The following is a 20,289-nucleotide window of genomic DNA, read 5'->3' on the forward strand; positions in this document are numbered from 1 at the left end:
TGAAGGGGCCTGAGAATACCAAGCTGACACCTCCCTTTTGTGAATGGAGACCCAAGAAATGGCAGGAGGCATCAGCACAGTAATTCTCTGTGCCAGTACCTTGAGAAGCTGCTGGCAGTTAAAGTGATGGCTGTGCAGGCACAATGCTGGAACACAGCTTTGTTGAGCCCTGCAGGCTCTCTGAACCTCTCAATTCAGTCCTAACACACAAAGAATATGCTCTGTTCACCTCTGCAATTCAGACTGGGCCCTTGACATTACCAATCCAACAAAGCCAAGAGGTTACCCCAGCCTAATGGGCAGAGAGATTCTGTCTCAGCAGTATGCACAAGCAATCCTTGTTCCTTTCTGAGCAAAAATTTTGGGAGACCTATTTGTGATCCCAAATTGAAATTCTGCCCTCAGAACGTACAATGATGCCCGTCAGAATCGCTTGGCTGGTTCCATTCATGCTTATTCATTGAGGTGGCCGGGTGCCCATTCACATGGTACCAGACTATTTTCACTGTGTTGAACTGCCAAGAAGAACAGGTTTAGAAGAATAATCTGCACAGTGTTCAAGATCCTGCTCTTCTGAAGAAAGCTTTTTTTCCAGCACTTCTTTAACACTACACATTTATTTTGTCTAAGAGCTTTTGACAAGTTACAATTCTCAAAAAATGTTGTTAGAAGTAACAGGCTGACCTAAGTCAGATAAATGCTGCATTCCCCAAACAGCACAAGTAATAACATCAGAGGTGTTTCAAAGAGACCATGCCTAGCCTATCCTTTTTGTCAGATCCCCACCTTTATTTCACAGGGCTTTTGTAAGCACTACAATCTGCTGAAAAAGTAACCTTCTACAATGCCTAAACAACAGGCTCCATCCCAAAAGGTGCTATGCAAACCCCCTTTCATATGATAACAAAACAGCCCCAACAGGTTTTGTGTCTACTCCACAACTATGAACTCCACTGCAGATACCAGGACTGTATCTGAATGGATTTGTGGGCACATTAGTGCCAAGTGTTTCACAGCTGCAGGAGCAGCAATGCTGTCTGACTGCACTGAGGCAGTGACAAAGAAGATATTCCCCCAGTAACACATTACTGAGCTAGGAAAGGGTAAATAATTTACATTGTACTCAAGCTGCTGCACAATTCTAAGTGTAATCTGGCATGGTTAGTTTTTGCTTTTTTTCCCATACCCACTCTGTTTCACTACAAGGGGGAGAAGAAACTCCCTACACTAATTGCCAGGTTATCACTTAAAAAGAAACCATGACCATTACAGCTACCACCAATGGCTTGCTTGAACCTCCTCAGAAACCACTATGGCTTTCTTAAAATTTAATGAGGCTGCATTCACAAATACGTGCAGTTACTTCTAAGCATACATGCTGTCAGCCCACATACCAAAACTTTTGTTCAGAAAAATTTAAGTAGAACATTACAAAAAAGTACAGTTATAAGTGGAGGCACTGCAAATGTCTGTCTCACTGTAGAAAAGAGACCATCTCCAGATCAAGCAGACTGTGACCTCACTGCACATGAAAAACTAGGAAGAAAATCTACAAGAGGAATTTTGTTATAAAAGAATGTTTATTGACAGTTTTCATTGGTCTCACAGAAAGTGTATGTAAGTATAGATGGACGGTTTCCATACTAACTTACAATTTTCTACTTGCAAGGGACCTTGCTGAATTGCAGTGTGTTACTTTATCCATAATCATTCCTGTAGGCCTTTTCTTGGATACGTAACACCATTCTCCGAGCATAAAAATCCCTGTATTCCTCAGGTAGTTCTTCAAGTGTTTTCAAGGCTCTGTCCAAGATCTGTATAGCTCTAGAGGCTGCCATGGGATCTTTATTTCCATAAGTGTCAGTCTTATCATAGGACTCAGGAGGAAGGTGCTTCCAAAAGACATTCAGTGCCACTCCAAATTCCTCAGAAATTACATTATGGAACCACAAAGCTGTAGAAAGAACAGTCTAAAATAAAAATCACTATCCAAAACTTCCATGTGGCTCCAAGCAAGTGTCAGAATTGCCCAAACTAAATCTAGTTGAGAAAAAGCCTCAACTACTGTATTTTTGTTTATTTATAAATATCCATATGAATGTATTGCATTGTACCAAATTTAAGAAGTTTTTCAAGATATTTATGCTGATCCATAACTTCTCATAAAAGTAACAATTGCTGAAGCACAGAGGTACTCAAATGTAAGCAAAGGATAAGCATGTGTAGAGTGAAAGACACCTTCCCTTGCTCTCCTCCACTCTAAATGCAGGTATCTATTTCACTTAGTCCCTAACCTTGCACATGCTGTCCAGGCATTAATGTAAACCACCAGCATCAGCCAGGTCACTCAGGCAAAGTTGCTAATCTTCTCATAATGAAGGCATGAGGTTTTTCAGCTGAATCATCATGACTGTGGTAAGGAAGCCAAGACATCTTTGTTTCATTGAGTATATTTAAAGAATCAGTTTAATATGGTACATTTAGGATATTTGAATTTTAAGCTAAAAGTCTGAAAGCTGTGTTCATTGCATCTTATTTGCCTGTAGGTGCTGAAGACATAGAAAAGTTTATTCTGAGAAATCAACATGAAGCTTCTTTCAGGTTAGGAAGAGGGGCTGCTTCTACCTTCTTCATAATAACCACACACATTCCTCCAAAAACATCTTTTTTTTTTCAGTGGTATGCACTGCAGGATGCTGACAAAACACCATTCTCTGGACTCAAAAATCCCTATACTCCCCAGTCAGTCTTAAGAGAGCTGAATGTGTCTCAGGTTTGACTCTGCTCACCCACTGGCAAAGACAAACAAGTATCTGGACTTCATAAACAGAAAACAGGGGTGCTGACATCAGCAGCAGTGTGACATATAACTATCTAACTGTAACTAGAAGTTTATTTAGGAAGAAACATAAAGGCAAGTTCAAAATTAAGTAACAAGTCAAAGGCTAAGAAACTATTATAAAGTAACTTCCTAAAAACCTAGTAACTTCTTGTTTACTGACCTGTTTATATTGTGCAGATAATGTAAAAGTGACAGGATAAGTCATATCTGCTGCAAGCTCACGATGAGTTAAAATAAAATCAGTAACAAGGAGGAGTAGTTCAATAGGAGTAATTCAAATGCCTTTCCCTGGCTACCAGAATATGTCATGTCAGCCCAGGAAGCAGCTTCCTGCTTGTGCAGAAAAATTAGTAGGACTTGTGTTTCCATTCCCCAAAGATCATTATTAATCTTTAGAAGGTCCAATAACTCTACCATCCATAATTCTCATCAGACCATGTGCCTCAAGTGTCAGAGCTACAGAAGAACAGAAATGGTATTTCACTCAAATTCTGTCATTAAAAAACTCAGGTCACTGAAGTAATTTCAGATTTCAGAAGGTAAGTTTATAGTATTAATCTATTAAGACACAAATTCAGGAGCACAGAGTGTACACTTGAGGGAAAGCAAGATTTGTAGGTAGATATAATAATACTGTTTCTCGCGTTAATTGTACAGTTGGAAGAAGTAAATTAGTTTTGCCAACATTGGCTTTCAATGCTCCTACTCGTAACAGAGAAATGCTTTAGTAATCTCTTAGCATCTCCAGAAATCAAAAATTAAAAACTAGACTGTTTAATACCATGCAATGGTCAGGAACTATTTACTACTTACCTGGAATAAATAACACATCTCCTGCTTCCAAAACACATTCATAGCGCTTGGCTTTCACAAAAAGGGGATATTTCTCCATGTCTGGGTTATCCACATCCAGCACCTCTGATTTAGTACCTAGAAAAATTTCACTGAATAAATATTCCCACTCTTCCAATAGTAACAAAGCATTATCATATTGCTGGAGATGGCAGCTCTTGAATCAAATTTAGTCCTGGTTTATTTCTCAAAATCAGGAAAACCTGATAGCACCCCTCATTTACTGAAGAGATGTTCTCCTCTTGTCTGTATTTGTTCTGTAACTGCAACCTTATTAACACTAAGAACCACTTTTCCTGACATCTAAAAAACCACTTTGAACCCAGACAGAACATTTTACTCCTTCAGTTAGGTGTTGAAAATAATCAGGCAAAGCTGCTGTTTTCCTTAGTTTTGACTAAAGCACACAGAACCAGAGTTAAAGGAACAAATTACTTCTTTTATAGCAAGTAATCTGTCAGTGATTATTTTCTACAGTGCAACACTTGTGAGCTGAAAAGCTAAGATCACCAAACTCCAATCTAGATACCTGTGACATGCATACCTGATAAATATAAATATGGTGCATCTCGAGGACTGTACAAAACAACTCTTTTTCTCCCTGTGACTTGGATTAAGAAGTTGTCCATTACCTGGGATGAGCATAATAATAGAGATGTCAGCCAAAATTTGATTGAATAAATATACAGACTTCAACCTATCTAAATATTAGCTTAAAAAAAGAGTATTAACAAAACCTTCACATGTTAAGAATTATCTTATAAACAAATTTATTCAGAACTCACTGCACAGTGTTAGAAGACAACCTTATTTGGAATCTATTGCATTGCAGCCAGAAACCACTACAATCATTGCACAGTTGGCAGTCTATTGTATAACTAGAATTTATCTTAAAAAAAGGAAAGCAATGTTGAAGACAAAAATGTTTAAAGTTACTGTGTTTCAGATTTTCAACTGAAATTCAAAAGAGTTTAAAAAAGGAAAACAAAATAAAACATCCTTTAATCTTACAAATCTGGCATTAGACACAAACCCAGTTAAGATACTATGCCTAAGCAATGCAACATTTAAAACTCACCATACCACTGAATGTGGTTCATTTTACTCTTTCAAAATATGTGAAGTTTGTTATTATTCTCTAATCTTTGACAGAGATTTGCACCTTATTCTCTTAACTCTGTAATGCCATCTGCAACATTTCATGCTAAGCCCATGTATTACCTACATCATAATGTGTCCATAACTGTAATCCAGCTGAGCTGATGCGGAAGACACTAGAGAAAAACTGTTCCTTCTCAAAATACTCTGGAATATGAACATCTTCTGCTAAAATAGGAAACTGCTTCCTGATATCTGCAATATCCTGAAATGGAAAGGGCATAAATCTTAGAGAACCATCTATGCACAATTAAATGGGGGAGCACTTCACAATCATTTCCAATCATATGAAATGGGGTTAGAATTCAGCACTGGCAACACCTGAAATCAGCAACGCTTTTCAGCATTGACTTGCAAATGCCATGGTTATGAGAGCTGCTCATAACCATGGCTGCTAGGAATCACACTGCAGGAGCAAGAGATCAGCATAAATCCTTTTACATTAGTTTACAACAAAAGCTAAAGAAAGGCAGTTCAGCAATGTACTCTTCAGTGACCAGCTCAGCTCCCATGCAACAGCAACTATTTTAGACACTTTGAAGTACTCTGACCTGAATGCAGTCGGATTCACAAACCATGTGACCCTAAGTAAATTGTATGACAACAGACTTTAAAAAAATATTTCTAAACTGCAACTTTACAATATCAGAACTGTAATCTCCAGTAACTTACCTTCCTAACATCTTCACCCACTGAACGTAAATAGTACTTTTCATCCTGAAGAGAACACAAAAAGAGAATTGTTTGGGGTTTTAAAGTAAGAATTACCAAAACACTTAAATAGAGAGCTTGTATTTTCTCATTTATCTAATGCAGAATTTCCTTAAAATATAGTACAAATAAAGGGCATCTACAAATTCAGCTACTTTGTTATATTGCCATTTACGGATTCCTGCAGCTCATTTTGACAAAAGGGAAAAATAAATTAACTGAAAGGAGAAGAGTAAAGTGTAGGGAGACTGGTCAACTGCTTCAGCATTGCTGTTACTGAACAGACTCAAAGCAAATGCAGATTATAATTTCAGTTCTTCAGTATATTGATGCAGAAAACTATTTTTATTGCCTTCAAAACTTACACCATTCTATGCAGCATGAAAGGTAAAAAGCATGTCTACATTCAAAACTATTTGCTCCCTAATCACAGTTATCTGAAAAATCCCTAGCCTAAACACTGATATGTAGAGATAACCACACATTCACTACTCACAAATTATGTTTCAATATATCTGGATTTGTATTTTGATAGTCATCAAATTCTAAAATATCTTCATGACATTTTCTTGCAAACCACACAAATTATATGGTTGTTATTCTAAAGCAAGGTTTGATTTCTAAATTTCATACTGGAATTTTTGCTCATGTAAGCAGTTTTTGTTCAGAGAAACAGGATGACTGAAGTTAACCACATACAAAAAAACTCCTGAGAAGAATTACTTCTCACATTTTTTCCTTTGGCATCAACCCACAAGAAAGTCAAATTAAAGATCAAGTTTTTTACTGAAGTAAGACTTTAAATTACAATTCATCACTTTTCTCTCCATATACCAGCAAAATAAACAACAGAAGAAAGTACTAAGGAAATTACCTCAGTAAGAAAGTACTCCTTGTGCTTGACTTCAGCTGCCCTTTGTACAAATACATCAAAAGGCAGAGTTCTGAAATAGAAGTATTTGAATTTATACCATGAATCAGTGTAACAACACACAGTCTAAACTCCAGATTTACAAGCTCCCTTACCGTATCAAGTGCAATGGAAGTTTTTTAATTAACATGACTAATCAGTGTTTGCAGCAGATGTTTGAAGAGTTCTCCCAAGACAGAAATCCTGCACTTAGAAACTTCTCTGGTTTAGTGAATTGTTCCAGTATATATCCAAACAATCCTCTAGTAGCTGAGGCTGGAAGCACCTTTGGAGCTCCTCCAGTCCAAGCCCCTTGCCAAGAGCAGGATTCACTACAGCAGTTTGCACAGGACAGCATCCAGTTCTGTTTCGTGGATCTCCAAGGATGGAGACTCCATAATCTCTCTAGAAAACCTGTTGCATTTGTTCCATTGTTTGACTAACCTCCCTGTAAAACAGTGTGTCTGTGTGTGTGTTAAAGGGGTTGACTGAATTTCCTGTATTTCAGCTTGTGCCCATGGCCTCTTGTCCTGTCACCATGGACCACAGAGAACCCAGCTCCATCAAGTGTTCATCCACTTTGTTAAGATCCCCCTTGAGCTTAGGAGTTCTGAATGGTCTGAGTCACAGAACAAAACATTTTTCACAGTCAAATTAAGACTCAAACTGTGGCAATACTTGCTTAACTGTTTAAGTGTGTCATTTTTAGGTTTGTTTACTGTACCTTTTTATAAATTTTATAAAAAGCTCAGCATCAAGAAAACTCCCAACAGGGAAGATGCATGCTTGTATCTATGCATTTTCTGCTATGAATTTGTGCAGGAATACAGGTAATTACCTTCATTTGTACATCTATAAAATTTATTTCAGTTCTATGGATTTTTTTTAAATATATGTTTTCTCAGCTCCTCAAAACACAGGCATATTGATATTTCAAATGTTTCTTTGCAGTTTTCCTTAAATGTACTAAACACAACTTCAGAAGATTCAAGAACAGCCGCTGGGCATTAGAGCTGGTCCCTCTGAAGTCAGTAAGACTTACATATTTATGTACATAATGGGAGCTTTTAATGCAGATTACAGATTTTGGTATCAGTTGATAGCTGAATGGCAAACCAAGCATAATCAGCAACAGGACATGTATTCATTATTATGAATTCAATGTTACATTCATGCAGCTCACCATCTCACACTAAGTGTCACTGGATGATGAGCTATTGCATGTAAATATCACATTTAAGTACCCAGGGTTAAGAAGAAACCATTCTCAAGCAAAATTTTTCTTGATCCTGTCATCTTTTTACTAGAACGTGAACCTGCATCTGACAGTACTTAAACCAATTCTCTAAACATTTTAGGCTTGTTTGGAATAGGCAAATAGAAAATCCACTGAAGTCAATGGAAAACCAAACAAAACCCAATGCTCTGACTTCTGCCAAACTGTTCTATCATGTCCACTTATATGTGCTGCTGAAGAAAGTGAGAGCACAGCTCTACTACAGCTTAAACTGATGCATTCTGGTGCTACCACAGCCCTGCCCTTGCTATCTGCCCTCATCACCCCATCTCCCCCCTTACAGTAGCACTGGCACTCATCTGATCCCCCTGTGAACCTGCTTACAAAGCTAAAACAGCAGAAAACCATTCAGATTTCTGCAGCACGTCACAACCTGGCTGGATGAGTTCCAGAACCAACACAAAAACAGGGGTAGGAGCATGCAACTCACAACAGAACTGCAGTACTACTGATGTTCATCAGTTTAAACTAATGGGGCTGCATGTTAAGTCCTCAGAGTCTCTATTCTTTTGTTTCTACTTACTGTCCCTTCAGATTAGAATGAGGGGCTTGCTGTGGAAAAGGTCAAAGCTTTCTGAATTCATGTGAGGTATGTGAAAGTCCTGACACCTGCTGTAATGAAACACCATCAGAGCATCAGAGAGTCCATTTGGCTGTCTACAAACCTGCTAAAACTAAGACTCCTGAACAACTGTAAGTGAACTCACAGCAAGAGATACTAAAAAAACCCAAAACAGAGCAGGGAGTATAAAGAATGGAGATAAGGCAAAGTTAGTCAAGTACTCCCTAGTTTCAGAGATTCAATAGTTCTTTATGCAGTGAGCAGAATGCACCATGATTGTAATTGGTGTTCATCCCCTGAACAACAGGCTCCACTCAGAGACTTGTGGCTTTGTTACAGCATATGCTCCCACCTGCTCAGAAGTTTAACACACTGAGCAAATCCTGTTCCCACCTGGGGAAAACAAAAACTGCTAAAATAAAGGCATTTACCCTTGAAGGACAACACAGTGACGGAGATTAGATGAACTCTGAAGAAATGTTCTGGCAGTTACATAAGAGAAGCTCCAGAGGAGACCAAGGGTTTTTGTGGCCCATATCAAGATTTAAGAGCTGGTGAAATGTGTGGTATCCAGTGGTTTGAACATTCTGAAAGCTGCACATGCTAACTTTGAAAGGAGCTTGGTTTTAACCAGTTACACCCTTTCTGGAGTGCAATACCATGGCTGGCACACACACACCAGCATTCCAAGGGGATCAGACACACAGTGAGTCAGAAATTGTCACTCTTCAGTAACACTGAGAATGCACCACATAACTACAGCAAATACCAGGTCATCAAGTGTAGATATCAAGGGTGTTATGGTTTGTTTTTAATTAACATCTGCAAATGCCAGGCTCAAATTTCCTAAAACAGTGCTCTGACAAAATACCTTTACAACAATCCATGACACCATTTTAAGGTGCTGTTTGGCCCTTCATTTCACCCTCACTGTATTTATTCAGGGTGCAGAATTAACAGAAGAGGGAGAAATCCAGGACAATCCTTTGATGCATAATGTAATGTTTTCACAAACTGTCTTCCTATTCCCACTCTCAGCTCCAATCAGATGCACTGTATGTCTGTAAGTTACAAGCACATGCCTTTAAAATGCAAGAGGCTTTGGAGTGAAGTACCTATACACAAAGTTCTTACTGAGGAAATCCATCTGTGGCACTGCAGAAACATGAATCTTTACTTCTTTAGATCCTTCAGCTTGGCTCAAGTAATCTATTGTCCATTTGGTAGTGCAAGTGCCCAGTTCCAGTCCTGTCAGCACTACTGGCTTTCTCTAAGGAACAACAACAACAAAAAAATCAGTGGTGAATGATCACAGCATCCAACAGAAAAAAAAACAGAATGAATTTTTCAAATTACATCGAAGCAACTTTCTTTGTAAATATTGTAAATGTTTCCTACACAAGGTTACAACTATTCTGTTCACAAGCAATGTGAATCAAATGCTGAATGTTGAAAAAATGCAGCAAACTATGGAACTGTTTCTCTATTAACTATGTGTTCTTTCCTAGTTGGGTAAGGAAGGATATGGAGAGACAAAGACAATTATAGCCCACTTTGTGCTGGGGCCATTTAGGAATCCAGCCAGACAAAGGAATAGATTTAATCCTAGCCAAGGCTTAGCACAAAACATGTAAAAGCCCACGAAGTTAAGGTGCAGACTGTAAGCTGTGGTGATGCTGTTATGTTCTTATGGGAGAAAGAAGCTCTTTCCACCTATAGCAGGTTCCTTGCTACTCACAATCACGAACAGGTTTGATCCAGCCCGCACACAAAAAGTAGAAAGACACTTTTGCTTTTAACTGGGACCTCGGAGGGTGGAGGGTAAGGGGCAGGGGGCAGGAATAAAACAAGAGATGACAAAGCAACAAAACGAACTTTTAAACCACGGCCAAACGCAATGGACTCTTACAGAGATCACCTGTCGGAACTTGCCGGCAGCTCAGACAGGAGCTGCCTATTGAAGCTCCTTGCTCCTAAACTCCCACTCCCCCCAAAAGATCAGGGCACCTTTCCGGGAACACACAAACCCAAATCCTGGGGTTGGCCTGCCCCAGCTGTGCCCGCTGAGGGGGGGTTCCCAGACACCTCCTGCCTTGCCCTGTGTCGCCGTGGAGCCGCAGCCGCTGCGGCGGGTCCCGCTCGGAGCGCCCCGTACCCGCGGGTAGATGTCCCGCAGGAAGCGCTCCCGCGTCACCCCGTGCAGCCGCTCCAGGGCCTCCGCCCGCCGCTCCCGCCGCTCCATGGCCGCGGGCACCGCGTCCGCCCCGCCGCTTCCCCCGGAAAGAAGAGCCCGCGCAGAAGCGTTCCTGCCTCGCCCCTGGGCAAGGGCCGGGAGCCCGCGGAGCACGAAATTGTCAGGGTTGGAAGGGATCTCTGGAGAACATCGAGTCCAACCCCTGCCACGGCAGGCTCACCTGCAGCAGGTGACACAGGAACATGTCCAGGTGGGGTTTGAATGTCTCCTCCAGAGAGGGAGGCTCCATGACTTCCCTGGGCAGCCTGTTCCAGTGCTCTGCCACCCTCTATGTAATTAAGTTCTTTCTCAAGCTGAGGTGGAGCTTATTATGTTTTAGTTTATGGCCATTACTCTTCGTCCTGTCACTGAGCACCATCAAGAAGTGTCTGGCACCACCTCTTGGCACCCGCCTTTGAGGTATTTCTGTGCATCCACGAGATCCCCTCACAGTCTCCTCCAGACTGAACAGGCCCAGCTCCCGCAGTCTCTCCTCATGAGCAGAGATGCTCCAGGCCCTTCCTCATCGTTGTGCCATCCGCTGGCCTCTCCCCAGCTGCTCCTTGTCTTTCTTGTACTGGGAAGCCCAGAACTGGACACCGTGCCCAGACGCGGCCCCAGCAGGGCCAGCAGAGGGGACGCCGCCCCTCTCCGGCGGTGACCGGGGCTCGGGTCCCCTGACCCGGAGCGGCCGCAGTCCCCAGCCGCCGGGACCGCTCCGCCTGCGCCGGAACCAGCGGTGCCGCAGCCGTGTTTCCGGGGAGCGGGAGTTCTGCGGACAGGGCGGGGCGGGGCCGGGCCATCATGGCGCTGCGCTGCGCGGCTCCGGGCCGTGTCCGCTGGCTGGCGCGGGCGCTGGCGGGCTCCGCCCGGCTCCTGCCGCCGGCTGCAGCCGCACCGGGCCCGCCGGGCCCCGCCCGGACCCGTCCGCCCCAGCTCAGCGCTCGGTTCGCCAGCAGCGCCGGGTCTGGGACCGAGGGCCCTCAGCGGCGTGTTGTGGTAGTGAGGATCACCAGCCCCTTCGCCTGGCTCCGCACGCGTTTCTACTACCTGCTCATCCGCCTCTACTTCGACCACGAATTCAGCATCGAGGAGTTCACGCGGGGAGCCAAGCAGGTGAGCGGGCCGGGGGCCTCGGGGCGAGGAGCGCGGCCGGCCTGAGGGGAAGGGTCCTGCTGACCCTCCCCACGGGCTGCCGGCGCAGCCCCTGGTTCTGTAATTTCGTGGAATTATAGAACCAGGTAGGCTGGAGACGATTTCGGAGATAGTCACAGATTCACAGAACAGGTGAGGTAGGAATGGGCTGCAGTGGGTCATCTGCTCCATCCTCCCTTTTCCTGCAAGGTCGTCCTAGAGCACATGGCTCTGGATTGTGTCCAGACAGGTCTAGAATGTCTGCAGTGAGGGACGCTCCACAACCTCTGTGCAGTCTGTTCCAGTGCTTGGTCACACTCACAGTAAAGAAGTCCTTCCTTGTGTTCAGGTGGAACTTCCTGTGCATCAGTTTCTGCCCATTGCCTCTCATCCTGTTGCTTGGCACCACCAAGCACACCCTGGTCCATACTCGTGGCACTCCCCCCCTTTAAATATTTAAAACACATTGATGAGGTCCCTCTCAGCCATCTCTTCTTTGGCTGAACAAGTCCCATAAGCTTTTCCTGGAGGAGAGATGCTCCAGTTCCCAATCCTTGCTGCTGGACCCACTCCAGGAGCTCTGTGTCTGTGTTGTATGTTGAGTCCAACATGTCACCAAACACCACTTCATCAACCAGTTTCTGCCATCAGTGCCATGTCCAGTCTTTCCTTAAACACCTCCAGGGATGACAATTCCACCATCTCCCTGGACAGGTCATTTCAATGTTTGACAACTTTTCCATGAAGAAATTCCTCCTGATGTCCAACCTGATGTTGTTATGTGTGGACATCATAGCACAAATGTGCTCCTGTGTGTAAAATACATGGAGTTCCCCCCTGCTGGCTTCAAGCACTACCCTTCAAGGCAAATGATATAAGCAGGGCTCTACTTTCCTTCAGGAATTTCTTGTTTTCCCAGATTCCATTAAAATGAACTGGTTAAGCCATCCCCCAAAGTAGCATGAAGGAAGGTGCTTTCAAATGTTGTAGAGACTTTAAGGCAGTGTGTCTCCTCTTAGCAGGTTTTCCTGAAGTGATCAAGCTTAGACAGGCATAGAGCTGGTGTATATATATATTTATTTTTCCAAATTTATGAGCCCAGGAAGCCTTGTCAACAGAATGTGTCAGACAGGTAAGTATCTCTAAGCTAGTCATATGAAAATCACAGAGTTATCTGTTGGGAAACTTTTTATTATTATGTTTACTTTTACCAAAAAAAAAAAAGCCGGCTCAAAACAACACATCAGGAGATAGAATGTTAAAATGATTAGGTTCAATTCAGGAGAGGAAAAAACCCACAACAAATAATATGACACATGTGTGGAACCACCTGTTTTACCTTGGCCTGTTTTTTTTGGGGGGGGTTTTGTTTTGGTGTTTGTTTGTTTTTACTTGGTGTAGAGTCCTAAATACACTGTCCTTCACAAGTGCACTACTTGAATATGTAGATGCATAATTGTATGTAAATATGCCTGCAAAATTGAGGGGAGAAAGGAGAGCTGAGCTTCCTGAAGTCTAGAGACTAAACCAGATTTTAAAAGAAAATTTGTAAATTGCAGCATCAGTTTTGACTGAAACCAGAAGATGAATGGGAAAAGAGGGCAGGGGAACAAAATATCTACAGGGAAAGACATAGACTATTTGAATTATCAAAATGAGTAAAAGCAACGTGCAAAATACTGCAAAGCTTTTTTTTCTTTTGTTAACTATGAATTCACCTGGAAGCTTTGATGTTTTAAATAAGAAATCAAAAAGAACTCGTATGCTTTTATCAATTCATGAAATCACTCTTGTAATGCTGAAGGGATTACATTTCAATTGGGATACCCTCTGCAAGTGTTGCAATCTTAGATCATGGAATATTTGGGTAGCTTGTCATATACTTATAGATTTGTCTGAAAAATAAGCCAACCTAGAGTTACTTGTTCACATTTGGGTTTTGTTTCTGTTGTATTTTGTAGGCCTTTTCTGTTGTTTCAAAGCTGCTGTCTCAGCGTAAACTTGACCTGCTGGAAGAACTTGTATCAGCAGAGGTAAATGCTTTCCATGTCCTATCCTAGCAGTTGATTGTCTGTTACAAAGTTTACATGGATGAATTCAGCCTGTCATTATCTACAAGTTGCCAGTTTGGTTTAATTTGGGAAAAACAGCGTAATGCGACATAGGGCGGGCAATTTTTTGTCTTTCAGCTTTTTTTGTGTTTCATTTCAAGGCATGAAACTTAATTTGAAGTTATTGTACTTAAAACCCAATACAATATATTTTAGCTGTTGAGCATAAGGACCAAATGCCAGAAGGATTGCTGGTGTACCAGGAAGGATGGAAAGGCAGTGGGCTCTGAATGGCAGGTGGAATTGTGTGTCTCTAGGCGTAGGCAGGTGGCTGATGCGGACTCAGTCTGTGCACCAGAATTCACGTGAAGAAGGAAACTGGTTTGTGCTCATCCCTGCTGCACTGATACATTCCCACCCCCATCAGATCATAGAGCTGATTACTGGTTTTGGCTGGAAGGCCTCAGTTTTGTGTCATGGTCTCAGGGATGTGACTGACCTGGTTGAACATCAGTACTGTGTTTTCTGTGTTTTTATGAATTTTTAATTGCTGAAGTTGTCTTGGCCTTCCCAGGGCATGGAGGTAACAGATGCATCAGAGTCCAGTGGAGGAGACACTCCAGGTCTCTGTCTGCCTTGTTACAGGATGTCAGCGTGGCCTGTCCTATTGCCACCCATGCCTTTGCAGCAAAAACTCTGGTGCTGTTCTAGTGCATCCCCTCTGAACAGTCTTGCCTCCTCTCTCTGAACAGAGATAGCAATAAAACGTGAGTTTGTTTCTTGCAGTTGTTCTGAAAGGGCATCTCCTCTGCTTCCTCTTGAAAGAACTTGCTCTGGTTGCTGCAAATTTTTCAGGTTTCCATTGATGCAGAGATTTCATGTGAGCCAAAGATGTAGGAGATGAGGCTGTGATCCCAGGCTACTTTGTCATTTCTTTAGCCAGTGAATTTTGTACCTGCAAAATGTACTAGAAATCAATGTCTCCTTGTGAAGATTGCCTCTTGCTTCCATGTAACCTCTGCATTTGTTTGTTATTCAAAAATGGTAGATCAAGTTAGGGTAAAAAGATGAGTATTAGTTAAAAATAAGTTCTGCAGTTTCATCCTTTCTTGTGACTTGACTTTCTCATGTGGTGTTTGGGGTGCTACCTCTGTGCAGTTTTTGCACCCCACCATTTTCTACTTACACAGCTGTGTGGATCATAGGACACTTAGATAATATGGATGTGAGTGTCAAAAGGTCATTAATTACCAGGGGAACAATTTTCAGTCAGGTCTGATTTGCAAGTGTTTAAACTTTTTCTAAATGAGTGTGGATCACAAAATGGCAAAGATAAACTCATTGGTAATGAAACTGATTTTCAAGGAAATTTGTGAGAGATAGCTAAAAGATACTGAATCCCAAGCTTAGGAACCTGCACACAACAAGAATTCAGCAGTGAGAAGGCAGAGTGTGACTGTGGAGCAAGCTTCACTGGGCTCTTCTGGGCTCACATGGCTTGTGTTGCTGCTGCTGTTTTGACAGTACCTTTTTTAAACATTTTTTAAGGTGCTTGGTTTTCATTTGTTTTGAGCAGTAAATGGAGCTTCTTCAGTGCTGCTGAATTAGGGTTTAGGAATGCCCAAACCTCCCAGTGCTTTTTCACTTTAGCTGTTATATGTGTTAGACAAATGTTTTAGCAATACAGCTCATTTTATTAACTGCAGTAGAAATAGATTGTTACTTACATTTCCTAATGAAAAACTAAGTGACAGTTTTTCTGAATTTAGGTGCTTCAGGTGCTGAAGGAAAAGATTTCTTTGCTCCCTGACAGCCACAGGGATGCTTTAGCAGCTGACATTGATGCAATCATGTACACAACAGAAGGAGATGTTCGCATTTACTATGATGATGATGGTATGTTTAGAATCCTAAAACATTTCAGCAGTGAGCAGTCTTATTTCCTGGTTTTGCTACTAAACAGACATTTTTTCATGCAGATGTGGTTTTGAGTACTGTTTCTCATCCCTTGTTTCTCAGTTTGTAATTCATCCATATAAAATTTCTTGATTTCCTTTTTAATCGGAGATGGAGATTATTGTTAATACATCATGGTACTGTTTTGACTTCTGTTTGGGTTTTGCTTATTCTCCTTCTTTTGTACAGAATTTTATGCTATTAGTCCTCAGTAATGTGGGACTAAATTATTCAAAAACAATTATTGTAATATATGCTGAAAGCTGTTTGCTTCAACAATGAAAATGCATCCTGCATTGCATCCTGCAAGAATAGTGAAGGCTGGATAATGAAGTAAATTTGGCTGGTTTAGTCTTTCTGTCATGAAATACACTTTGTTCTAAGACTCCTTGATTGGTTTGGGTTTTTTTAAGCTCATGCTGAGCTCAGACAAGTTTTCTTTTGGTTGGATACCAGCATTGTGTGCTCTGTTAACTATCAGACACAGTGGAGATGATATGTGGATCTAACCCCGGGTCTTCAGTTGAGCACTTCAAGTTGTCAGACTCAGCATTTTCCCTGGTTTGGGATATAGGAATTTCTTTTTCCCCTCTTAGGTTGCTCCCATGTTTGAACTACTCTGCATACATTTGTTGTATCAGTAGTTAGCTTTGGAATTTGTGGGAACCAGCTTTTTTAATGCCGTTTCATTATATACACTGTCACACCACACTCATGATAAAATACATATTTTTTTACAGAGTGTATTTTTATTACTGTAAACAGCATGAGTACAGCATAAAATAGCTTTATCATTCATTATTCTATCCTGTATTCTTTATGGCTGAAGTCAGCTGTCCTTCCAGGGTCTCACTAGAATATATGCCAGGTAGCAAATAGGAGCATTTGACTCATGAGATCTAACTTAAGTTTTGATTTATTTCCAACAGGCAGAAAGTTTGTTAGCATCCTGATGTGCTTCTGGTATCTGAATGGTGCTAATCTACCTGACGAAGTACCAGGTGAAGCCAAAGTCTTCCAGATTGTGTTTGGAGATGAAAACACAAAAGAAAAGAAACATCTTTTAACAGCTAACTATGAGTAAGCTTGCTCGTCCCTTTCTTTTCCCGTGGCCATGAGGTACCTGTGGGGTAGGCAGTTCTGCAAGCACTCCCACTGTGCCACTGCAGAACCCACTGGTTTTAATTAACTCTGATTCTAATCTAAGTTAATTCTCATCCAGCTTTTCAGTTTTGGTTTTAGGGCAATTTTTTTAAAATGCCCCTAACATAATTATGTGTTTTCCTTGTTTCTGGGTTGGTATTAATGAGAACTCTTCTTCTGTAAGGAAGAGCGGTATTTGGAGCACTGAATGAGATTTCTGATCCTCAAAGGACACATTAGGAAGATGGATTTTCATAGGAATGCTTATAAATAATGTCTGTGTTGGTGCACTGATGTTGGATCACTGCAGAAAATGTCTATACAGTTGCAAAATGTATTGAAATAAGATTCTCAGAAGCTGGGAGAAGTGAGGATTTTTGTGTGACAAATGCGGTATGAGCAAGGATTTCTACACCCACATTTGAAATTGAAAACACGGAGTCTAGGTTATAAGGAGCTCTGAAACAAAGGTAACACTTATGAGGAGACCAGTGCTTTTTGCCTGGATAGATTGTTGTGGATCCATCCATTAGCTGAATTCAGCATCTTCCTTAGAGTTGGAGGTTTCTGAGGTTCCATTAACCTTGAGAGCCTTCCCTTTAAACCTAAATATCTTCCCAATCCCACTTTGCAGGAGTGGATTTGCACAGGATTGCAAAGCAGTGATATTATACTGCTCTTGTCCATGACATGCAGATCATTTGAGAACATGAGAATTCAGCTTGAAGCTCACACTTGTCTTTAGATAGGAGAGACTCAGTGCTACTATTAATTCGATCTTTGATGTAGTTCTGAAAATGTATTACCTTGTAAACTACACTTCAGGAAAGAGGAAAATTTTCAAGTAAAATATGGAGCACATGATTTCGCTTCACTTACCATCCCATTAAATGAGACCCTTTATTTACAGATCAAGATCTATAAAGCTTTACTCATATTTCTGCTGTGAAAGCTGAGTGTTTTCTTGATATCAGGGTCTTTACAGTTGCTGCTTGATCCTGTCTGTGGGATCTGAATCAAAATGCTCTGAAGTCAGTGAATTCTGTTTCTTACTATTGAAATAATTTTTATCTTCCAGTTTGGGGCATAAGCATTAAAGTTTAAGTAGCTTTCACAGCAATAAGTTTGAAGTAAAATATGTCTTCATGATGCCCTGTCATATTAGTGGCTCCTTAAGGTCAAGTAAATCTTAACAAATCTTCCCTTATTATCTTTCCCTTTTCAGGTTCCAAAGGGAGTTTACAGAAGGAGCAAAACCAGACTGGACTATTACACGGATTGAACATCCAAGGCTATTAGAATAAATGCCTTCTTACAGCCTTTTTGTGTACCACTGTAATTGTTTTGATGTAACAAATACCAGGCTTTTTTGGGTCTTTTTTTGGGATGAATTTTCTATGTATGATTTCCAAAAATTCTTTCTGAAGCTTGCACTGTGCTGCAGTGTTACAGCAAAGCCTTTTCCCTGGAACAGGCTGGTAGAAATTAAATTGGTTCCAGTGCTCATCCAAGGCATTTAGACAGCACAGTTTCATTCAGACAGGTGTAATGGATATGTCAATTTCTTACATTCTGACAAGAAATGGTACTATTTGAAAATAAACAACACTTAAATGACTGATGGCCTTTCTGAGTTACTTTCCTATGTTTCTTTTTTTTTCCCTAGGGACTGTACAATATATAACTGAATAATATGCAAGATGAAATAGAAGTAGATGGACTTCTTAGCTTGTCTAGCCTCAGCAGTTCATTTTGAGGTAATCTTGCTGTTGAATATATTTGAGGTTAAGAAAGTTAGAGCTGCTATTAGTATTTGCTACAGGATTGCAGAAAGAAAAAGCTTTTAGCATTGCACTGGGGAAATGGATCAAACAGATATAGATGCCTTGGAAAATTAAAAAAAAAGCCATTCCTTTCAATTCAATAATATATAGGCAATTCCAAGTTTAGAGAATTATGGAAGAAAAATCAGTTGAAAACATGAATTTAAAGGGGACCTGACAGTGAAGTTGTGTGTTAAAGAAATGACCAAATCCTTACAATTAGACATTGCGACTGAACAATTTCCTAGTTGTCACTTTATCTCTGGTTTCTGGAACATGAGAACCCTGGTGTAAGTAGCTGGAGGCTTTTCTAGGCAGGTCAACGGGAGATCATAACAGGGTTCTTCATCCCCTATATCATCTCCAAATATAAAACTAACTTACTACCAAGGCATGTTGTAGACATTAGTACAGTGTTTTGAAAGTGATAAGTGACATTACTGAGATTCATAGTAATTGTAATTGAAGGCATAAATTAAATTTTCCATAGTTCAGCTCTTTTGATCCAGTAACTTAATGAGAGGAACATCTAAAGCTTATCAACTAGTTGATAGCACATTTTTGCTGCAAAAGATGTGATTGGAAATTTACATGCACCATTTTATTCTTTTGAAGTTGTTTATGTCTTATGGGTTGGAGCCAAAGGGGGCAGCAGTTTGGGGTTTGGAGTTTTTTCCCTGCTTCTGATCTTCAGTTAAAAACTTATCCTGGAGACTGCAAATCTCCAACAGACACAGAACTACCCATGGATTTATTGCACCATAAATAAATCAGAAAGGTATATAAATTACAAAGCTTGCTGTATTGGAAAATGGCTTTCTCCCACACTGAATAAAAGTGGTATAATTAAACTGGATTTATAGTCTCATACTGGCTTCAGAAGAAAAAACACCACCCCACCCCAGAAGAACCTTCACAAACCAGCCCCAAACCCAACTTACACTGGACGAATGTGGAAGGTTTGCCGCATCTTACCTGCCATCCATAAATTCTCTGTCATCAATCTGATCGTCATAGCAATTAATCAGACCGAAGTGATGGCCACTGAAGGGCATTTGTCATTTTATGGCATCCACATTTTCTCTTGTGGAAACATTTTCTTCTGTGTCATTTGTTCAAGCAAAACAAGAAGTTCAGGTTTTTATGTTGCCATCCAACTGTAGCAATAAGAAATTATTTTAGTTCCTTCAAACTGGTTCCTAGTGAATATATTTCTCTGTGCTATCGAGGTTGCCATAAATTCTTATGGCAAAAAGGATGAGTAAAGGGTTAACTTTACTTCATCTCAAAGATGGAGAGAATATTGTCTTGTAATTTGGGGATTTCCAGAGCTGCCACTCAAATACCTTATTCTAAAAATCATAAAGCTATCTTAAGTGTTACAGAATTTGAAAAAAAAGACCTAAAGAAAGTGTCTTATTAAAAACATCTTCCTGATTTGGGAATAATGATGCTCAGCAGGTAACAGTAGAACAGTGTGGGGAGCTCTGTGTCATAGCTTGCTATTGCTCCCGGTTTCCCTTGCTGATCAGTTTCAGACATCACCTTGGAAATGACAGTGTGTAAGGATATGGGTGTGCTTCATTTCCCTTCAGTTTCCTTGCCTAGTGTCCATTT

The 20,289-nt window shown here is 40.9% G+C and overlaps 2 protein-coding genes across 3 annotated transcripts; one reads left to right on the forward strand and one right to left on the reverse strand.

The window, feature by feature from the left end:
- Nucleotides 1-1,561: 1,561 nt before the first annotated feature.
- Nucleotides 1,562-11,282, reverse strand: TYW5 (tRNA-yW synthesizing protein 5). 2 transcript variants are annotated; one of them, XM_030952579.1, is made up of 8 exons: nt 10,747-11,282; nt 9,448-9,602; nt 6,438-6,507; nt 5,525-5,569; nt 4,920-5,057; nt 4,239-4,326; nt 3,656-3,772; nt 1,562-1,954 (listed from the first exon to the last, which is right to left on the reverse strand). In XM_030952579.1, exons 1-8 carry the CDS (start codon nt 10,813-10,815, stop codon nt 1,698-1,700), a joined length of 939 nt encoding a protein of 312 aa, XP_030808439.1. In that variant the 5' UTR covers nt 10,816-11,282; the 3' UTR covers nt 1,562-1,697. The 2 variants fall into 2 exon arrangements, with proteins under 2 accessions (XP_030808439.1, XP_030808438.1); XM_030952578.1 differs by lacking the exon at nt 10,747-11,282 and adding an exon at nt 10,488-10,664.
- A 72-nt stretch (nt 11,283-11,354) lies between these two features.
- Nucleotides 11,355-18,466, forward strand: MAIP1 (matrix AAA peptidase interacting protein 1). Its single transcript, XM_030952580.1, has 5 exons — nt 11,355-11,681; nt 13,661-13,732; nt 15,520-15,646; nt 16,636-16,786; nt 18,075-18,466. The coding sequence occupies exons 1-5, from the start codon at nt 11,370-11,372 to the stop codon at nt 18,151-18,153; spliced, it is 741 nt and encodes a 246-aa protein (XP_030808440.1). The 5' UTR covers nt 11,355-11,369; the 3' UTR covers nt 18,154-18,466.
- The last annotated feature ends 1,823 nt before the right edge of the window (nt 18,467-20,289 follow it).

This window comes from Camarhynchus parvulus, chromosome 7 (genome assembly GCF_901933205.1).
Source record: "Camarhynchus parvulus chromosome 7, STF_HiC, whole genome shotgun sequence".
Classification (NCBI taxonomy): domain Eukaryota; kingdom Metazoa; phylum Chordata; class Aves; order Passeriformes; family Thraupidae; genus Camarhynchus; species Camarhynchus parvulus.